Source organism: Mercurialis annua, linkage group LG4 (genome assembly GCF_937616625.2).
Source record: "Mercurialis annua linkage group LG4, ddMerAnnu1.2, whole genome shotgun sequence".
In the NCBI taxonomy this organism is placed as follows: domain Eukaryota; kingdom Viridiplantae; phylum Streptophyta; class Magnoliopsida; order Malpighiales; family Euphorbiaceae; genus Mercurialis; species Mercurialis annua.
The window spans coordinates 34021486-34037572 of record NC_065573.1 but is presented as its reverse complement, the minus strand read 5'-3'; the positions used below and the strand labels follow the sequence as shown (position 1 = coordinate 34037572).

The following is a 16087-nucleotide window of genomic DNA, read 5'->3' as shown; positions in this document are numbered from 1 at the left end:
CATCCGTACGCCATTAAAATAATAGCACTATTGTAATTTTGTTTATTATTTTTTTACACCTTTAAATAGTAATATTATGATAGTACCATTATTTTAATGGCGTGTCCTAATATAATAGGTTTAGTTTACGCATAACGTGCTAGACTGAGTTTACCTAAATCATGTTTGGTGAAAAAAAAACACATTTTCAATATTCCACGGCTTACCTTGATTAAGTCTAATAATAATTTTTATTTTTTTAAATAATTTTTTTACCTTATCCAAGAAAATCATGATGATAAACTTAGTAAATTACGAATTTTATAGCGAGTTTTATAATTTTAACCAGATTTTTTAAATTTTAAATCATACATAAACTTTTTTCTTTGCGATTTAAAATATCGAGCAATTTTTCGTTTAAAAAATGCCAATGTGATCATTTGGAATATACATTTTTTGCGTTCGTATCAACAATTTTTTAAAGGAAAATTGTTCGATGTTTTTGTTGGCTAAAAGGCCTTTATCCATAATCCTTAGTTTTGACAATAACTAAAGCCCACTAATTTTATTTGCCTAAATGTTGTAAGACCCATATTCTAAAAGCATTTTGAAGGTTCTTCATTTATTCAAGCAAAAATGGATGGATGACTTTTTGACCATTAAACTAATATTTTCAGCTCAGCTTGAATACCCATCTTGCACTTGTACTATTGTCAGACTGGCATACAAACAAACAAGAGCAGTAGTGTACTATTATCAAGCTGTTACTAATCAGAATATTCTCAAGTTAAGCAGACCAACCCATCATTTATAGGCTCCTCCATTTGGCATTTACACTCCTTGCATTTATGGATAAGAATCAAGGCACATGATTCAGCCCTAATTTTAGAAGATTCTTGGAGCTTAATATACCTCTCCATCAACCATTTATCAAGTTTGGAGCCTTAAAAGAAAAAATTCATCACCACCATCATTGTACTTTATAAGTTGGTTATCCATCTCAAAAAAACTAGAGTTAGTTTTGAGTGAGAGTTGCCAAATATATGTAAACACTTGTGAGAATTAGACTATATTTTAGGTAGAACTAGATTTACATTTTCAAAGGGAAATAGTTTGTTGAAGTTAAATAAATCAGCTTGTAAGTTTCGGATTAGCTTATGGATAGAACTACGACTGTATTTTTAAAGCTTTATCTCTAGCCCGTAATAGAGATTGAAGAGTTGAATACTTAGGGATGGGGATCCCTCAAGATTGGACGTAGGCAGGATTGCCGAATCACTATAAAATCTGGTCTCTCAGCTGTATGCTTTTATTTATTTGATAACTCTCTGATCATTCATATTTGATTAGCTTGATTTGACTTAAACTTTATCAGCCGAAGCTAAATCAATAGCTTATCAGTTGATATTATACAACAATTAAATTTTTAATATTTGATTAGCTTGACTTGACTTTAACCATGGCAGTTTAAGTTAAGTCAATAATTTATTAGTTGATATTATACGGCTCTTAAATCCTTCATATTTGATTAGCTTGTCTAGACTAGAACTTTATTTGCTTTAACTAAGTCAATATCTCATCATATTTTTAGAAGAAAGTTTTAAGCTACTAGTGGACCCAACAATTTTAAACTATACAAGAAATTCAAATATTAGTGTTTGATATTGCAAAAAATAAAAATCCATGTTAAAATCACAAAAGATACTTAAAGTTTGTGACTAATTTGATAATGAAGAAAATTTATATACTAGTGACCAATGCATAAAAGTTCACATACCAAATTGATTTTTAAGTTGCAATGGGGTTTAAATACAACAAAATATATTTTAACTTATTTATTTCAGTACTAAAAAGTTTAATTTTTACCTCTGCGAAAAATCAAAAAAATCACCATGTACAAAAGAGTACAAATTAAATGAAATCAAGAAATCTAACATGAGAAACAGTTTTCTAATCATCAATCATTATTCATTAACAATTGCTGGTTGCATATTTTCAACTAATGAAAACCAACTGCACCCTCAAACAATTGGAGGAAGACAACAATAGTCCCTCAAGATAAAACTTCAACAACTCATTACATATACTGATGAACATGATCAATCCATATGTTTTTAAGTTGTGAGTTCCGCAATTAGATATTAAGACAGCATTGATAATTGAAAATTAAAGAATTGGAAGAGCAGTGATGATAAACAAATTAATGTCTAAAATATTACTATATATAAACTTTTCTCAGCAACCAAGTGAGCAACAAGAGAAGCAAGAAAACCAGCTGCCTCCCGTCGGTTTTCTTGGTGTTCCGGGGCCGGAGCCATGGCCGTGTATGTGTAGCTGCGGCTCGTGTCGCATCTGCTTCTTTGACGGCACATTCTCCATCACCACTTTTACTGAACTATTTCCAACTAAATTTGTTTCCAATCTGAAATTCAATCATTCAACAATTTAATTAGCTTCACACTAATTACAACCTTGGTATAAGAATATGCAAATTTCTAAATTCATGCTCAAAGAAATGTTATAATTTCTTTGGTTCGTCGAGCTTGTACACATTTGAACATTTAATTTTAATACTATCTGTAATTCGAGTTTTTGCCTGCATTAGTCTAATTTTAATTAAAACATGGTACACTTAAGAAAGTCTGGTTCGAATTCATATAAATTTAATTTATAAACCAGACTTGAATAATAAGGAGCATATATCCGAATTATATCCGGATTGAATTGGAACTTATATACAAAAGAATAAAATCCAATCCGAATTCATTCCTACTCGGCCCATGATTGGGTCTAGTTCTTATTAGAGTTCGAACTCGAAATCTTACATTCCTGAAAATATGATTATAAACTGTTAATATGAATATAATGATATGGAACTTACACTGGGAACTGAAAAGACTGAGCGCTGCTAGCTGAGTTCCGGACTTCTTCTCCGTGATGGAACTTATCATGCATCATATGTTTCAGCGGTTTGCTTTCATACGGAACCGCCCTCGGCAATCTATTTTCATACCCGGCATTGATCGGCGATTTAGTTTCTGGTTTTGCAGGCCGAACCGATTTTTCCTCTGTAATCATCGAATCCTCGAGACTCGTTACAGCACCTCCTTCAGCCACAGGAAACAGACTAGTTTGGGAATTATTAGTATCAGGAAATTCACCAGATTTATACATCAGAAAAACATGGTCTCTCGAAAAACTGTTATTTCCCATATGAATGCTGAACAATGATTCGTTCGAAGCAACGCTCCAGTCCATCGGAGTCGTGGGCTTACTAGCGAAAATCGATGAGGGAATTCGATTCGGATCGTAGCCTCCGGCTTGAACCATTACGGAGTTCGGAGGGAAAAGTGCAGGCTGTTCGTGTGTGCTTAATCGAGGATTGAAGTCACATATTTCTGGTGTAAATACAATTCCTTTTGAATCTTGATTAGTATTATTCGGGTCGAGGAGCGGATCAGAAATATCAATGGATGATTCTGATGAAGAGGAGACTTTGTATTGAACATTTTCATTAATGTTACTTCCTTTTGAAGTTATTAAATGTTGACTCATAATTTCACGATCGTTGTCCATAATTTACAAAAATTCCTGATGATAACTTGTTACAGGAATTTCTCTGCAATGCAAGAACAAGAACATATTTATGTTATTAATTTTTAAACACACAACCGTATAAATGCATAAAGAAAATGAAAGATTTATTGCCTTCTAAAAAAATTAATTGTAAATTATCCGGTTCAAACTATATTTTAAAGCATGCGAGAAACTATATTTTTTTATAAAAATGTGTTATAATATAAAGTTTTGAAGTTTTAAAAGCTTTTTTATAAAAGAAAATTCTAATAGGACTATGAATCAAAATAAATAAAAAGAAAAAACAATCGAGATGAGAATTAAAATTGAAATTTAATTACTATAGTTTATCAAAAGGTTTACCTGTAACCAAATTTTTGAACTCAAAAAGCCGTCCAAATTCCTTCTTTTGGACACTTTTTAATGTGGTGAAAAGAAAATATACGATCAAACGCACAAAATAAAGAATAAAGAATAAAAGAATGAGCAAGATTTAGAGCAATGAACAAAAAATAGAAAGAAAAAAGAACTAGTTAGGGTTTAGATAGAACAAAATTAAGAAGTGAAAGGACAAGATAAAATTTAGGAGTTTTTAAAGATGTGTATTAGCTTCCAATTTTATCTTTAACTACTAACTGATCTACGCGGGAAAACTAAAAACAGAGTCTTAATTAATACTATTAGACTTAATTAACAGCTTTAAACCATAATTAACCTTATTTCATTCTAGTTTCACATATTGTTTTGTCAAGTTCAATACTATGGTTTACATTCATTTTCATTTTTCAACCGCAAAAATACACTAAACATTGTTTCATTTGTTATTAGTGGGTGCAACTTCCATTTAATATATCTAGAATTTTAAAGTTGGCTTTAGTTACCGTTTTTTTTTGATAAATTATTTACTGTTAGTTGATGATGAAATCTATACTAATTTAAGAGAAAATTAGATAATTGTTTGTTCTTTTGGAGTTCTTTTTTTAATTTTCCTACTATAATTGGAAACTTACAGCACCAAAAAAAATACTTGTAATTGTTAACTATTGGCTGGCTATTTATTTTTTTCTTGTATACTTTATTTATTTATTTACAAGGAAGCTTTATTTTTACCTGATTTCTTGCCAAAACCATTTAAAAAAAAAAACTGTAGAAACTGCTCTGCCTATAAATCCTGTTTTCTTATTAAAAATGCCCACATTTACTTGTGAACCAATGGGTGTAACCAATCGAGCCAATTCACGACTTATTTGAAATTGATTCCAAAAATATGAGAAATGATCTTGATTAGTATTGCTTCAAGTTCGAGTCAAATTTGAGCATCAACATATCCGACACAACAAGTTCGCTAACCTAATAACTTTACTTAATTCACCTTTCTTATCTTTTATAATTATAAATATAATTATATACTTATATTATCTTATTTTTTCAGTTTTCATTCTTAAATATTTATATACATAACTGAGTCAAACTCAAGCCTCAATTATTTTACTTATTTAGAGATGGAACTCCTAAAATAAAACTAAATCAAATTAAAAGTTCAATTCTAAATTTTAAAACCTTCTCGAGTTTGAACTTTATAATATTTCCACTCAAATCAATCACACCCTTTATGCAACCTATGGTAAAGGTTATAACATAATACTATATTCATAAATTAATAATATTATGTATGAGATGTAGCAGGTGTATCTGGTGGCTTTTTCTAAAATTGTTTTGGTTGTGCCTTATTTTATAAGTTTCATATTCGAATAATAAAATGACCACGAGTCATCTAACGATAAAAAAATTGACAAAAAACACTTATTTTTTCAACAAAAAAAACACGCAAAAAGCACCCAACTGGATGATTTAGGTAAACCAACATTCATTTAATACGTGACACGTGACTTGATTATTTATAACAACCAATTAATGATAGACACCTTTATTAATAATTATTTAATATATTTTATTTAGAATCAATGTGCCACAAATTAACATTCGCGCATTACTTTAGTATGACGAGGGCACAAATTTTTATTTAGAAAAAGAAGTATACATTTTTGAAAATTATTCTAAGTTATTATTACTTATTTTTAAAATGAAAATAATAATAAATTTGAAAAAAAAATAGAAAAACAAAATCTTATTTGGACAGAATTATGATGAATTATTCTCACGTCACATGAGTCAACTGCATAATTTAAAAATAAAAATAATAAAACTTCACAGTTTTCAAAACTAGAACATCGTACTTATAAGTTTTACTTTAGTATTATTATACTATTTTTTTTATAAAAGTCTTAATTATCTAAACTACCTCACGTGTTCGGTCTTTCATTTATATGTCAAATTTTTAAAATTATCAATTTTATTCAATTTTTTAATTTTCAATTTTAAATGTACCCATTTTAAATTAGAATTTTTTCACTTGATAAATGTTCAAACATGTCCTTCATATTAGACACATAGTCTCAATTTTTAATAATGTATAAAACATTAGATTACATGTTAAATATAAAGGACATATTTGAATTATTTTTAGAATGATAAATTTCCAATTTAGAAAAATAGGAACAATTGAAATTAAAAATTAGAGAGTGGGATTAATATTCACGACTTTAAAAATTTGAGATATAAATGAAAAAAGTCAAAAAAAGTTGGGGTAATTTTAGATGCTTAGACCTTTATAAAATTATCTGATTTATTCTTTTTATCCTAACCAAAGAAATAACAATAAAAACTACTGCTTAATTTTTAGAAAATTGAGGTCCACTTATAAGTCTTATCTCCCAATCCTGAGTTCTCATCTGTGCTCTAAATCATAGAAAATTCAAAGAATGCTAAGAGCACACAGCAGTACAGTTTTAATGGAGGCAACCTTGGAATATCATCACTTACTAAACCATGGATTCAACACTCATAAGTGTAAGCTCCCATTACCATGTATTGTTCCTTTAAGCTGCAACAATTTATTTTACACTCTCCATATTCTTTTTTGCAGGTAAAATGATACTGAAACATAAACCATCTCAATCATTTGTTCAACCAAATTTAGTTACCATTGCTGAGAATTTTTCTTCTCTTTATCTCAATCAATCTAACTTAACTCGCCTGTCGATGAAGGTGAACATATTTTCTTTCATTTCGCAGACTTTTCAGAAGAAAAACAGTTATAAAAATAGTAATTTGACGTAATGGAATGTTAAATTTTATTTCTTGGTGAAGGTAAAGAGGCCAAGAATGGTAGATGTTTGTGCAGTAAGAAGAAGGAGGCTGTCTCAGAAAACTGAAAATTACGTACTACTGGAACCTGGAGAAGATGAGAAGTTTGTAACTGAGGAGGAGCTAAAAGATAAATTGAAATATTATCTTGAAAATTGGCCAAAGAAAGTACTGCCTCCTGATCTTGCAAGATTTGAAAACATGGATGATGCAGTTTGTTTCTTGATTAGTTCAGTCTGTGAACTTGAAATTGATGGAGATGTTGGTTCTGTTCAATGGTATGAAATTCAATTGGACTGACAACATAATTATTTTTGAACTATAGTCAGGTTATGTAAGGTTTGGAATTTCAGTCTCATACTGCAAAATAGCTTCAAATGCATTATATAACATTGTTTTGATTGAAGAAAAACAAGATACTTGCAATTACAGATTGTATAAACTATAAACTACTAATGACAATAATAATTTTAAAAGCGAAAAAAAATTCATCATCAGGTTCAAGAATCCATCTGATTCAAGCTTTATCACCAATATTTTCATGTCACAATCTTGAAAGATACTACTTCCTTTGCTATATCTTGAACCTGCAAAATATATTTGATTTATTCAGCTATGTAGCACAGAAACAGAAAAAAACGAAACGAGAAACGGGAAAAAAGAAGGAAAAAGGCGAAATGTCATTTTTTTGTTGTAGGATGAGTTACAGATATAGAGTTTCGAAAAATTTAAAGGCGTTTTCGGAAACAGAAACAGAAGTCGAAACCTAAAACTCGATAAGTGCAAACTCTAGTATCCCATTTTCCACAAGTTGATATACCTTAGGTTGATTCAAGGTAGGAGGCAGTATTGAACCGTTCTTTCTGTTTCTTGCAAGAAGGCCTTTTGTAATTGGTGATATCATAAGATCAGTTGGACTTCTGTACCTGAAAATTATTCAAGAATCAAAGGAATAAGCAATTGAAAAATAGAACAGATAACTTTTTAAAATATCAGAATATTGGGTTATATTAATTACTTTTCAGGGTACTTGAATGCTATCGGAAGTTTAAGGCGATTCGGGGTGCTACTTTTGCGTAAATCACTACCGGAATTTATCGATTTTTGATCCTTTTTTTGATCTTGAGGTGGTGTTTTGAATTCCAGTACAGTGGCTTCAGATTGAACTTGCTTTGTCTCCGGCGTTTCTTGCAGGCTCTCCATCTTAGATCTTGATGATACTAATCGGTAGAAGAAACCTGGTGATCTCGAAAAGGTGTCCTTTTCGGGAATTTACTTGAAAAAATCAGATGAGATTCTGAGAGAGAAGTGGAGGATTCTTAAACAATTTTGAAGAACTGAATATGATTAAAGTTTCTGTCAAATATAAAATAGGATTTTAAGTGGAAGTTTCCCAACGGTCAAATTTAGGACTCGAGTAGAGCCGTTGAATTTCAAAAACTAAACTAAATTGATGGGCCCCTAACGGTCAAATTCTATCTGCTCTCAAATAACGATAAGTTAGCCATCTAAATGGGTGGGGTCCAATGTGATGGCTTCTTTATTTTATGCCACATATATATAACATATGTTTTTAAAATTTATATTTATATTATATATAGTAATCTCTTAGAAAACACTAGTCATATCTTTTATATTTAAACTTTTATAGTTTAAAATAAACAAATAAATTATAATAAATTTATAAATATAAGCCATTCATATAGTTTTTTTCAGTTCAAGATATTGGACCAAAAAAATCCATTTTAGTGAAAAATCAAACCATGATTGGCGTGATCATTGGTCGAATACATTGGGGGCAAATTCTGTCGACACTCGACTGTTTTATCTAACTAGATCCTGAAATCAGTCTAGTCAAGGTCGGATCTAATTTGTATTATTCAAACTTGATTCATAAAATAAATTTATAGTTCAGACCGAATTTTTCAGACGTGAATGGAATTTTAATTAAAAATAGATATATAAGCCGCATGTAAAAATAAATTAAATACGTCATAATCGGACCAAACTTAATATAAAATTAAATATCCGAAGTTTATCGAAATAGATCAAATCAAACTAGAGTAAACCATACGGAGTATCTTTTATTCTATCTCATATCCACTATCCTATTCATTATCAAATATTTTTGAAATTATACATATTACAAATGCCTAGAAAATGTGTTATGAAGTGCAATTCCATACATAGAAGCACTGTTATTGCAAATATCATATGCTCCGGAATGAAAACACTGCTAACTCCACAAGACTCTGCTCAAAAGCAATGCAAGTCTTTGATATCCACTTTCTGCTTGACATCAAAGCTGTTGAGACTCGGCGAATTACATCGATATCTACTTTTGAGCCACCATTTAAGTTGTTACAACTATGTCGTGCGTTTTAATGCAAGAATTCTCTAGGATCGGTAACATAACCGGTCAAGGCAGATGCTGCGGCTGTATAGGGCGAAGCAAGATAGATCTGCCCTTCTTTATGTCCCATTCGACCAGGGAAGTTTCTGTTTGTCGTCGAGACACAAACCTGCAATGGCCCTCAAAATGGTTCAAACACAAAACACTACCCCTGTGCCCAAAGCAGAACTACAATTGTCAAAGGGACACAGACTTCAATCATCAGCAAGAAACCCGATAACGGAAAAACCAAAAGATAACTTACCATTGGTTCGTTCATACGTGCATACGTGTCTTTAGGTCCTCCCAAACAAGCACCGCAACTAGGACTTGCAGGCGTGTCACAACCAGCCTCTTCAAAAATTTGAGAGCAAGTTTTTCCGCCAGATCCTGGTACTGGGAGACTATACACATCCATCCAAACCTGAAAATTTTATGATAAACAAACTACAGTTAAATTCTGCAATAAGTTCATCACAACAAATGCATCCTTCATTTATTTGTGAACCTCGAGTTAAGCAAACAACAAATGACCTGTACTAACCTTCTGAGTGGCAGGCACAAGAAATGTGGGAACCTTGACCTTCTTACCCTGCACATAGAGCAAATAGGTCGATGAAGAGAAGGAAAATATATATGCAGCAATCAAAATGTGTTGTATTACATGACAATAAGTTATTAAAGAGAAATCGCTCTTACTGAAGCTAGAAAAACTTTAGCTGCAGCCATAAAATCCTCGGTTTTCCCGCCAGTACAAGATCCAATATATACTCTGTCAATTTTGACATCTTTGCATTCTCTTGCTAAAGCACGATTATCAGGAGATTGAGGCTGCCAAAATGTTAAAAGAACACTACTCAAGATATAGAAAAAGAGGGCGATCAAGCAAAAATAAAGAGAAAACTATCTTTTACCCATTAAGAAAGAATTTTAAAATCTACAGAATTTTGCAATCCTTATATGCATAATTTAATGGGAAATGTATATTATCAAACACCTTTGCCACCAGTGGTTCCAGTTTTGAGACATCAAATCTGTACTCCGACAGAAATCTAGGAAGAAAAGGACAAAAGAAAAAACAAAATTAGCACAGAAAACAAATAACAAATATTCTACCACTAACAAATTGAAAAAACAAAATGCTTTCCATGGTACCAGAAACTTGAACAAAATTTACAGTCTACTGGTTTAATTTTCATTCATGCCTTCCCATAATTGGAATAAGTATACAAACAATAAACATCCATAAAATCAGTAACATTAGTAACTGATGTGTAAAACTTCAATTACATATATGAAGGTCTCAAATTATTAAAATCCAGAATTACACATAATCAAGTGCCCTTAATGTCAAGGGTCCGAAGCCCAGTATTGTTAAATTTGTTGCACCAGGAAAGTTTAATTATGTACCAGCAAAACCTTTCAGTTTATTAGAGCATATTGAAAATCCAACCATGTAAGGTCCAAATTCAAAACAATGACCAGGACACAGAACTTAATCTTAAAAAAGCATTCAACTTAAATTACAATGAGCAGAAGCCATTAGTGATAAAAATCTACCTTGCTTTCTCATCACTATATACGGGTTCAAAGGGAACAGAAGTCTTATCCTGTTCACACCAAAAGATAACCCAGTAAGTCCTCGCAACAAACAATGATCAAATTATTCAATGAATAGAGAAAAAAATTATCTACCTTCAGAGATTCAAGAAAAGCTGAAAAAAAACAATGTAGAATGCATCTACAATACCTCAAGGTACTTAAATGTAGTGCTATCAGCAGGGATGACCCCATTCTTCCCCCCAGCTTCAATAACCATATTACATAGTGTCATCCTTTCTTCCATCTAAACATAAAAGAAAACAGCACAACCAACCAAGAAAATCTGCTCATGCAATGTTAATAACCTAGATAAAGTCTAACTAGCTACACTTTGTCAGTGCAACAAAACCAGAGATTACTCACACTTAAACTCTCTACAGTTGAGCCAACAAATTCCATTGATTTATATGTTGCACCAGAGACGGATATTTCACCAATAATCTGTAAAGAGAAAATCACTTCTATGAAATGGAAAATAAAAAAACATGAAAATAAAATAAAATTTCACACTAGGCAGTCGTGTGCAGACTAAAGCAAGAAATGTATCAGATCTCAGTATACTCACCTGCAAAATCAAATCCTTTGCGAGTAAATAATCAGGCATTTCACCATCCATTACAAATCTCAGAGTTGGGGGCACCTGCAATTTAGATTAAAGGAAAACCAAAAAAATAAATCAATACATAAGCAGTGGAATATCACCAAATAAGCAACTTTTATAGTATAGGATGTCTGTCTTTTTGTAAAATGTCAAGGAGACATGTACAGCCAGAACAATTTATGCATGACGAATTCTATATAATTTCTTTACTATCGAATTTTTATTCATTCTTTAAACAAATTAAGTATATTAACCAAAGTTTGTTCTTACAGAAATAAGACAACTTCACGGCTTGTTCTGGTTAAACAAAAGGTATCCACTAATCTATAAAATTATGTCAGAAACTGCATGGCGCCCAAAGAATATTTAAGAAAAACATGCAGCAATGTATTAACTCTATTGCTAGACAAAGATTACAAACCTTGAGCAGGAGCTTCCCAGCGCCTAATACAAAACCTGCATCTGTGTTGCCAATTCCAGTAGCAAATTGGCCAAATGCTCCAGCAGTGCAAGTGTGAGAGTCTGTACCTAAAAGGACCTGAGGGGGAAGTTAATAAATAATTCCTGTTCTGCAGTATAAAGGGACACAGTCTGTCAATTCAACGTCTACAGATAAGAATCGCACCTCTCCTGGTCTACAGTGACCTTCTTGAGCTAGCGCAACGTGGCATACACCTTTATAATCAGGGTTAACCTGAAAAGTGGGGATGTAAAATACCCCTCCTATCAGTAAAAGTACAGTAAAGTAATTAACTCAGAAGAATACGCAGTTAACTAAGCATGTAGTCATGATATTTTACCTTAAAATTACTACGATCCTTAATATCATAGAAGTACTTTATATTTTGCTCCTGGCAGAAATCCCTCAATATATCCACATTACGATTTGCACGTTCATCGGCAGTGAATATATAATGCTCTGGTATAATAACAATTTTTTCACGGTCCCAAACCTTCAAGATAGATAGCAAGTCAAAACGATAGTTTCGATATAACAAAAGGAAAAGCATATGTTTATCCAATTTTTTGTATTTTCATTTCTTAACAATCCAACATGCAAGTATACAAAAATGGGAAGAAGAAAGAGTACTGTCAAGTATTGATAACTTCAGCTTATCATAAATAAAAAAGGACGTAGTTTCCCACTATTCTCATGTAAACTTCATTTACTATACAGTAGTAAGATTATCAAGTAAGAACTTACAAATTCAAATGCTTTTCATGCAGTGAGGTCAGCTCAACAAGTACTAAGCAAAAGTTTCTATTACTAATTTTACCAAAAAATCAAGGCATATACTATTACCAACATCAAATATAGGCAAAACCAGAGCATTACCTTAGCATTTTGCCCAAACTCTCTCTTAAAGATTCCAAAGGAACCAGGGCCACAAACATCATGAGTCATCAATATATCAACATTGACCCAAACATTCTCACCGGGGCTCAACTGAGGTTTCTCGGAGGCCCTAGCAAATATTTTCTCAGTCATTGTCATTGCAGTTTTCACCTGCAAATCCCACCAAAAAGAATCTCATTGATAAACATACAACCAAAACTAATAAAAGAAATGAAACAATCGCATAAATAAAAATCAATCCACAGAAACCAATAATCAATAACCAGCCTTTCAATCCGAAACCTCGTAATTAAACTAAATGCAAACCCAACTAAAGCTGCAAATAAAAAAATTACACATTTAATATAAACTAAAAATGAGAACTTACAGAACCAGTAGTGGCGGGCATGCGTTCTGATTGCTGAGGAGCCATAACTGATACAACTTTCTTGGAAATTGATTTTTTGCATTTGGGAATAGAAGAAAATGGCAATGAGGATGAAGAAAAAGCGGAGAGAGCCGGATCCTTCTGTGAACAAACAAATGATTAAAAGTCAATTCTTTGTTAAGAATAACAGAACTCAGAAAAACTCAACCCTCTTAAAGCTTAAAAGAGGTAATAAAAAAGAGAGAAAAGGCAATAAAAGAGAAACAAAATCAATACAATTTTTGCTTAATAAAGGCAACAGTTGTAAGTTTTAGAAGTAATAATACCTTTCTAGAGATAAATGATGAAGAATGAGGGATAACAGTGGAGGAAGCCATGATAAAAAGAGAGGATTGCAATGATACAGCCAAGTGTTTGTGCTTCTTGGTAGCTTTGAGAAATAGAGGCAACTGCATACAGCACCGTCCAAACTGGCTCGTTATGATTTATTTTATTGACGAAATAATTGTATTAGCTCAAACCAAGGCAGATATAAATTGTAGGCATTCAGGATATATCTGATGAGTCGGCATATAATAAAATCTCTATACTAAGTAAATATAAAACAAGATTTCTATGCTAAGATATATATAGCTTGATTGCACGCCGTCTTACAAACTTAAAACGTAAAATTATACAGCTGTAAGAGCTTGATCAAACCAAAAAATTTGATTCTTCAATAAATTTCAACATGCAAGATCAAATCGCCGCAAAATCTTGAACGAACTAAGAAAACCACAGACTGGTCTATCAATAAATTTAAATCTGAAACTTAAACAAATGCTCCGCGGTCTTGGTATAAGGTAAAAAAACAAATAGGTATGGGCTTAATTCAACAAACGGGTTGGGTGAGTTAATGTTAGGGGTGCAATCAAGTCGAACCGAACCTAACATGTTCAACTCGTTACATGAACGAATGAGATGTACATATTCGGTTTGAGCTTTGAATACCGAGCTCGAGCTGGTTTCATTTATATTTTCTGCAATGATTATATTCAGCTAGAAGTGATCCTATGTGTTAGTTCAACAAACATGAGCTGAGCTCAAACTCGATTCATCTTTAGCTCATTTAGATGCTAAACGAGACAAGCTCGTGATCATCAAATTCATTTGGAGTTGGGTTCATTTTGAACGCTACTCATTTAACTCCTACATAGACAGCATTTGAGAGCTAAATTTAAGTTTAAGAAAACCTATTAGCTAATTAAGAACAAGAATAAAACTTAACAATCAATTTTCCAAACACATACTAATTCAACTATTATCACAAATATTAATATCAAATGTCTAAAGAAAGTAGAAAAAACCTAAAAGATTCGGCGGAGGTAAAAAAATACAGGGTCAGCAGCGGGCGGCGGAAAGGCAGAGCACATGCAGCGGCGGGGAAGAGAAATTAATATGTTTATGTTTTGTGTTTATGTCGGAGATCAAAAGAAGAACCGAAGAAGACAAGTGTAACTCAGGAGTGCATTCCCTTTTGTCCTTTATGTAAACTACGTCGTTTTCGCTCAAGCTACACCGTTTCACTCAAAAAAACATTGTAATTTTATTTTAGTCAAAACTGTACAATTTTACTTAAAGCAAAAACAATTTTTTATATATATATATATATATATATATATATATATGTTATAAATTTTAATAGGACTTAGGGTTTAGGGTTTATACTCCTAAGCGGATAATGTAATTTAAATCCGATAATTAAATAGATAAATACCCTTTAAAAAATATATTTACAAATTCATTTGAGTATTAATGCATATTTAATCAAAAATTATTTATTAATAGATAGTAAAAGAACTTATAAATAAATAATCGTCTCATATACGAGACAATTTGTGAATTTATAATCGAGTTTATATATAAGTCAATTTGCGAATGTTTGATTAAATTTATATACAAGTCAATTCACAAACTCACGATTATAAATTAAGAATTTAAGTTCAATTAAAAAACATAATTAAAAAATTAATAAAAATACAAGAATTTATTATAACCTAATAAAATTAAAGGACAAATAAGTATTATAATAGTATAGTTATCTCATATAAATTATACATACATTAGTATTTTATCTGAAAATTAATTTAATTCGATTAAATAAAATAAAACTTTATCCAAAAATAAATGAGCATGATTTTAAAGTTCAATTTAGAGAGATAAATTATACTCTCTTCACCCATTTTAAAAAAATAATATCTCATTTTTGTATGTCTCATTTTAAAAGTTTATATTGTATTTATACATCAGTTTTGTATTGAATTATTTTTTTTATTTTTTTAGTAATTTCAAATATACAATAAATGTAACTTAATTTATAGTATATTTAATTTAGAGAAAATTACGCTGACATTCCTAAAGTATATTATAATTAACAGTTTGATACTTTTTGTTTCAAAATTCTATTTAATAGTCCCTCACTTTCAATTCCGTTAATTATTAGGCTCATCGGTTAATTTCGACACCTACTTTCAAACGATTTGGTACCCTATCTTTAATTTCGTGAACAATTTGATCCCTCACTTTTAATTTTGTTTAACCATTTGATACATAATTTCAATTTCGTTAAACTATTTGTTCCTCCAAATTAATAGAAGGGTCTCTCAGATAACAGAACTAAAACTAAAAAACCATTAAATGAACCTTTAATAAGGGATAATAAACTATTAATTATAATATACCTCAGAGACCTCGGTGTATCTTTCGCTTTAATTTATTATTAGGTGAGATTTTACTGATTAACATGGATGAAGAGAAGCAAAAATTATTACTATATTTTATTAATTTTGGTACAAAATTCATCAATATCTTCTTAAAAATAATGAGGAATATGTTGTTTTTATAGGGCTCGACCCATTATTAAATTTCTATATTATTGTTTTAAAAAGTTTTTTAACTATTTAATTTGTACACTTATAGTTTTTTTACGGATGAAATTATAAAAAAGACGCTGTCGTTTTAATTGCA

At 31.0% G+C, this 16087-nt stretch overlaps 4 protein-coding genes across 8 annotated transcripts; 1 reads left to right on the top strand and 3 right to left on the bottom strand.

Annotated features, from left to right (window-relative positions):
* Nucleotides 1-2004: 2004 nt before the first annotated feature.
* Nucleotides 2005-3528, bottom strand: LOC126678622 (uncharacterized). The gene is made up of 2 exons (XM_050373516.2): nt 2861-3528; nt 2005-2401 (listed from the first exon to the last, which is right to left on the bottom strand). Exons 1-2 carry the CDS (start codon nt 3307-3309, stop codon nt 2215-2217), a joined length of 636 nt encoding a protein of 211 aa, XP_050229473.2. The 5' UTR covers nt 3310-3528; the 3' UTR covers nt 2005-2214.
* A 2767-nt stretch (nt 3529-6295) lies between these two features.
* On the top strand, nt 6296-7081 carry LOC126676174 (protein CHLORORESPIRATORY REDUCTION 7, chloroplastic). Its single transcript, XM_050370327.2, has 3 exons — nt 6296-6465; nt 6542-6663; nt 6766-7081. Exons 1-3 carry the CDS (start codon nt 6378-6380, stop codon nt 7060-7062), a joined length of 507 nt encoding a protein of 168 aa, XP_050226284.1. The 5' UTR covers nt 6296-6377; the 3' UTR covers nt 7063-7081.
* A 39-nt stretch (nt 7082-7120) lies between these two features.
* On the bottom strand, nt 7121-8099 carry LOC126676176 (uncharacterized). The gene is made up of 3 exons (XM_050370328.1): nt 7781-8099; nt 7583-7688; nt 7121-7349 (listed from the first exon to the last, which is right to left on the bottom strand). The coding sequence occupies exons 1-3, from the start codon at nt 7963-7965 to the stop codon at nt 7302-7304; spliced, it is 339 nt and encodes a 112-aa protein (XP_050226285.1). The 5' UTR covers nt 7966-8099; the 3' UTR covers nt 7121-7301.
* A 651-nt stretch (nt 8100-8750) lies between these two features.
* LOC126676164 (3-isopropylmalate dehydratase large subunit, chloroplastic-like) lies at nt 8751-14590 on the bottom strand. Of its 5 annotated transcripts, none has more exons than XM_056105443.1 (16): nt 14458-14590; nt 13408-13551; nt 13082-13219; nt 12694-12864; nt 12158-12310; nt 11983-12051; nt 11779-11895; nt 11322-11396; nt 11120-11197; nt 10905-11000; nt 10715-10764; nt 10152-10206; nt 9854-9985; nt 9699-9746; nt 9420-9578; nt 8751-9284 (listed from the first exon to the last, which is right to left on the bottom strand). In XM_056105443.1, exons 1-16 carry the CDS (start codon nt 14491-14493, stop codon nt 9144-9146), a joined length of 1662 nt encoding a protein of 553 aa, XP_055961418.1. In that variant the 5' UTR covers nt 14494-14590; the 3' UTR covers nt 8751-9143. The 5 variants fall into 5 exon arrangements, with proteins under 5 accessions (XP_055961418.1, XP_050226271.1, XP_050226272.1 ...); XM_050370314.2 differs by having other exon boundaries at nt 13082-13222; nt 14458-14589; XM_050370315.2 differs by having other exon boundaries at nt 13082-13222; nt 13408-13530; nt 14458-14589.
* Nucleotides 14591-16087: the final 1497 nt, after the last annotated feature.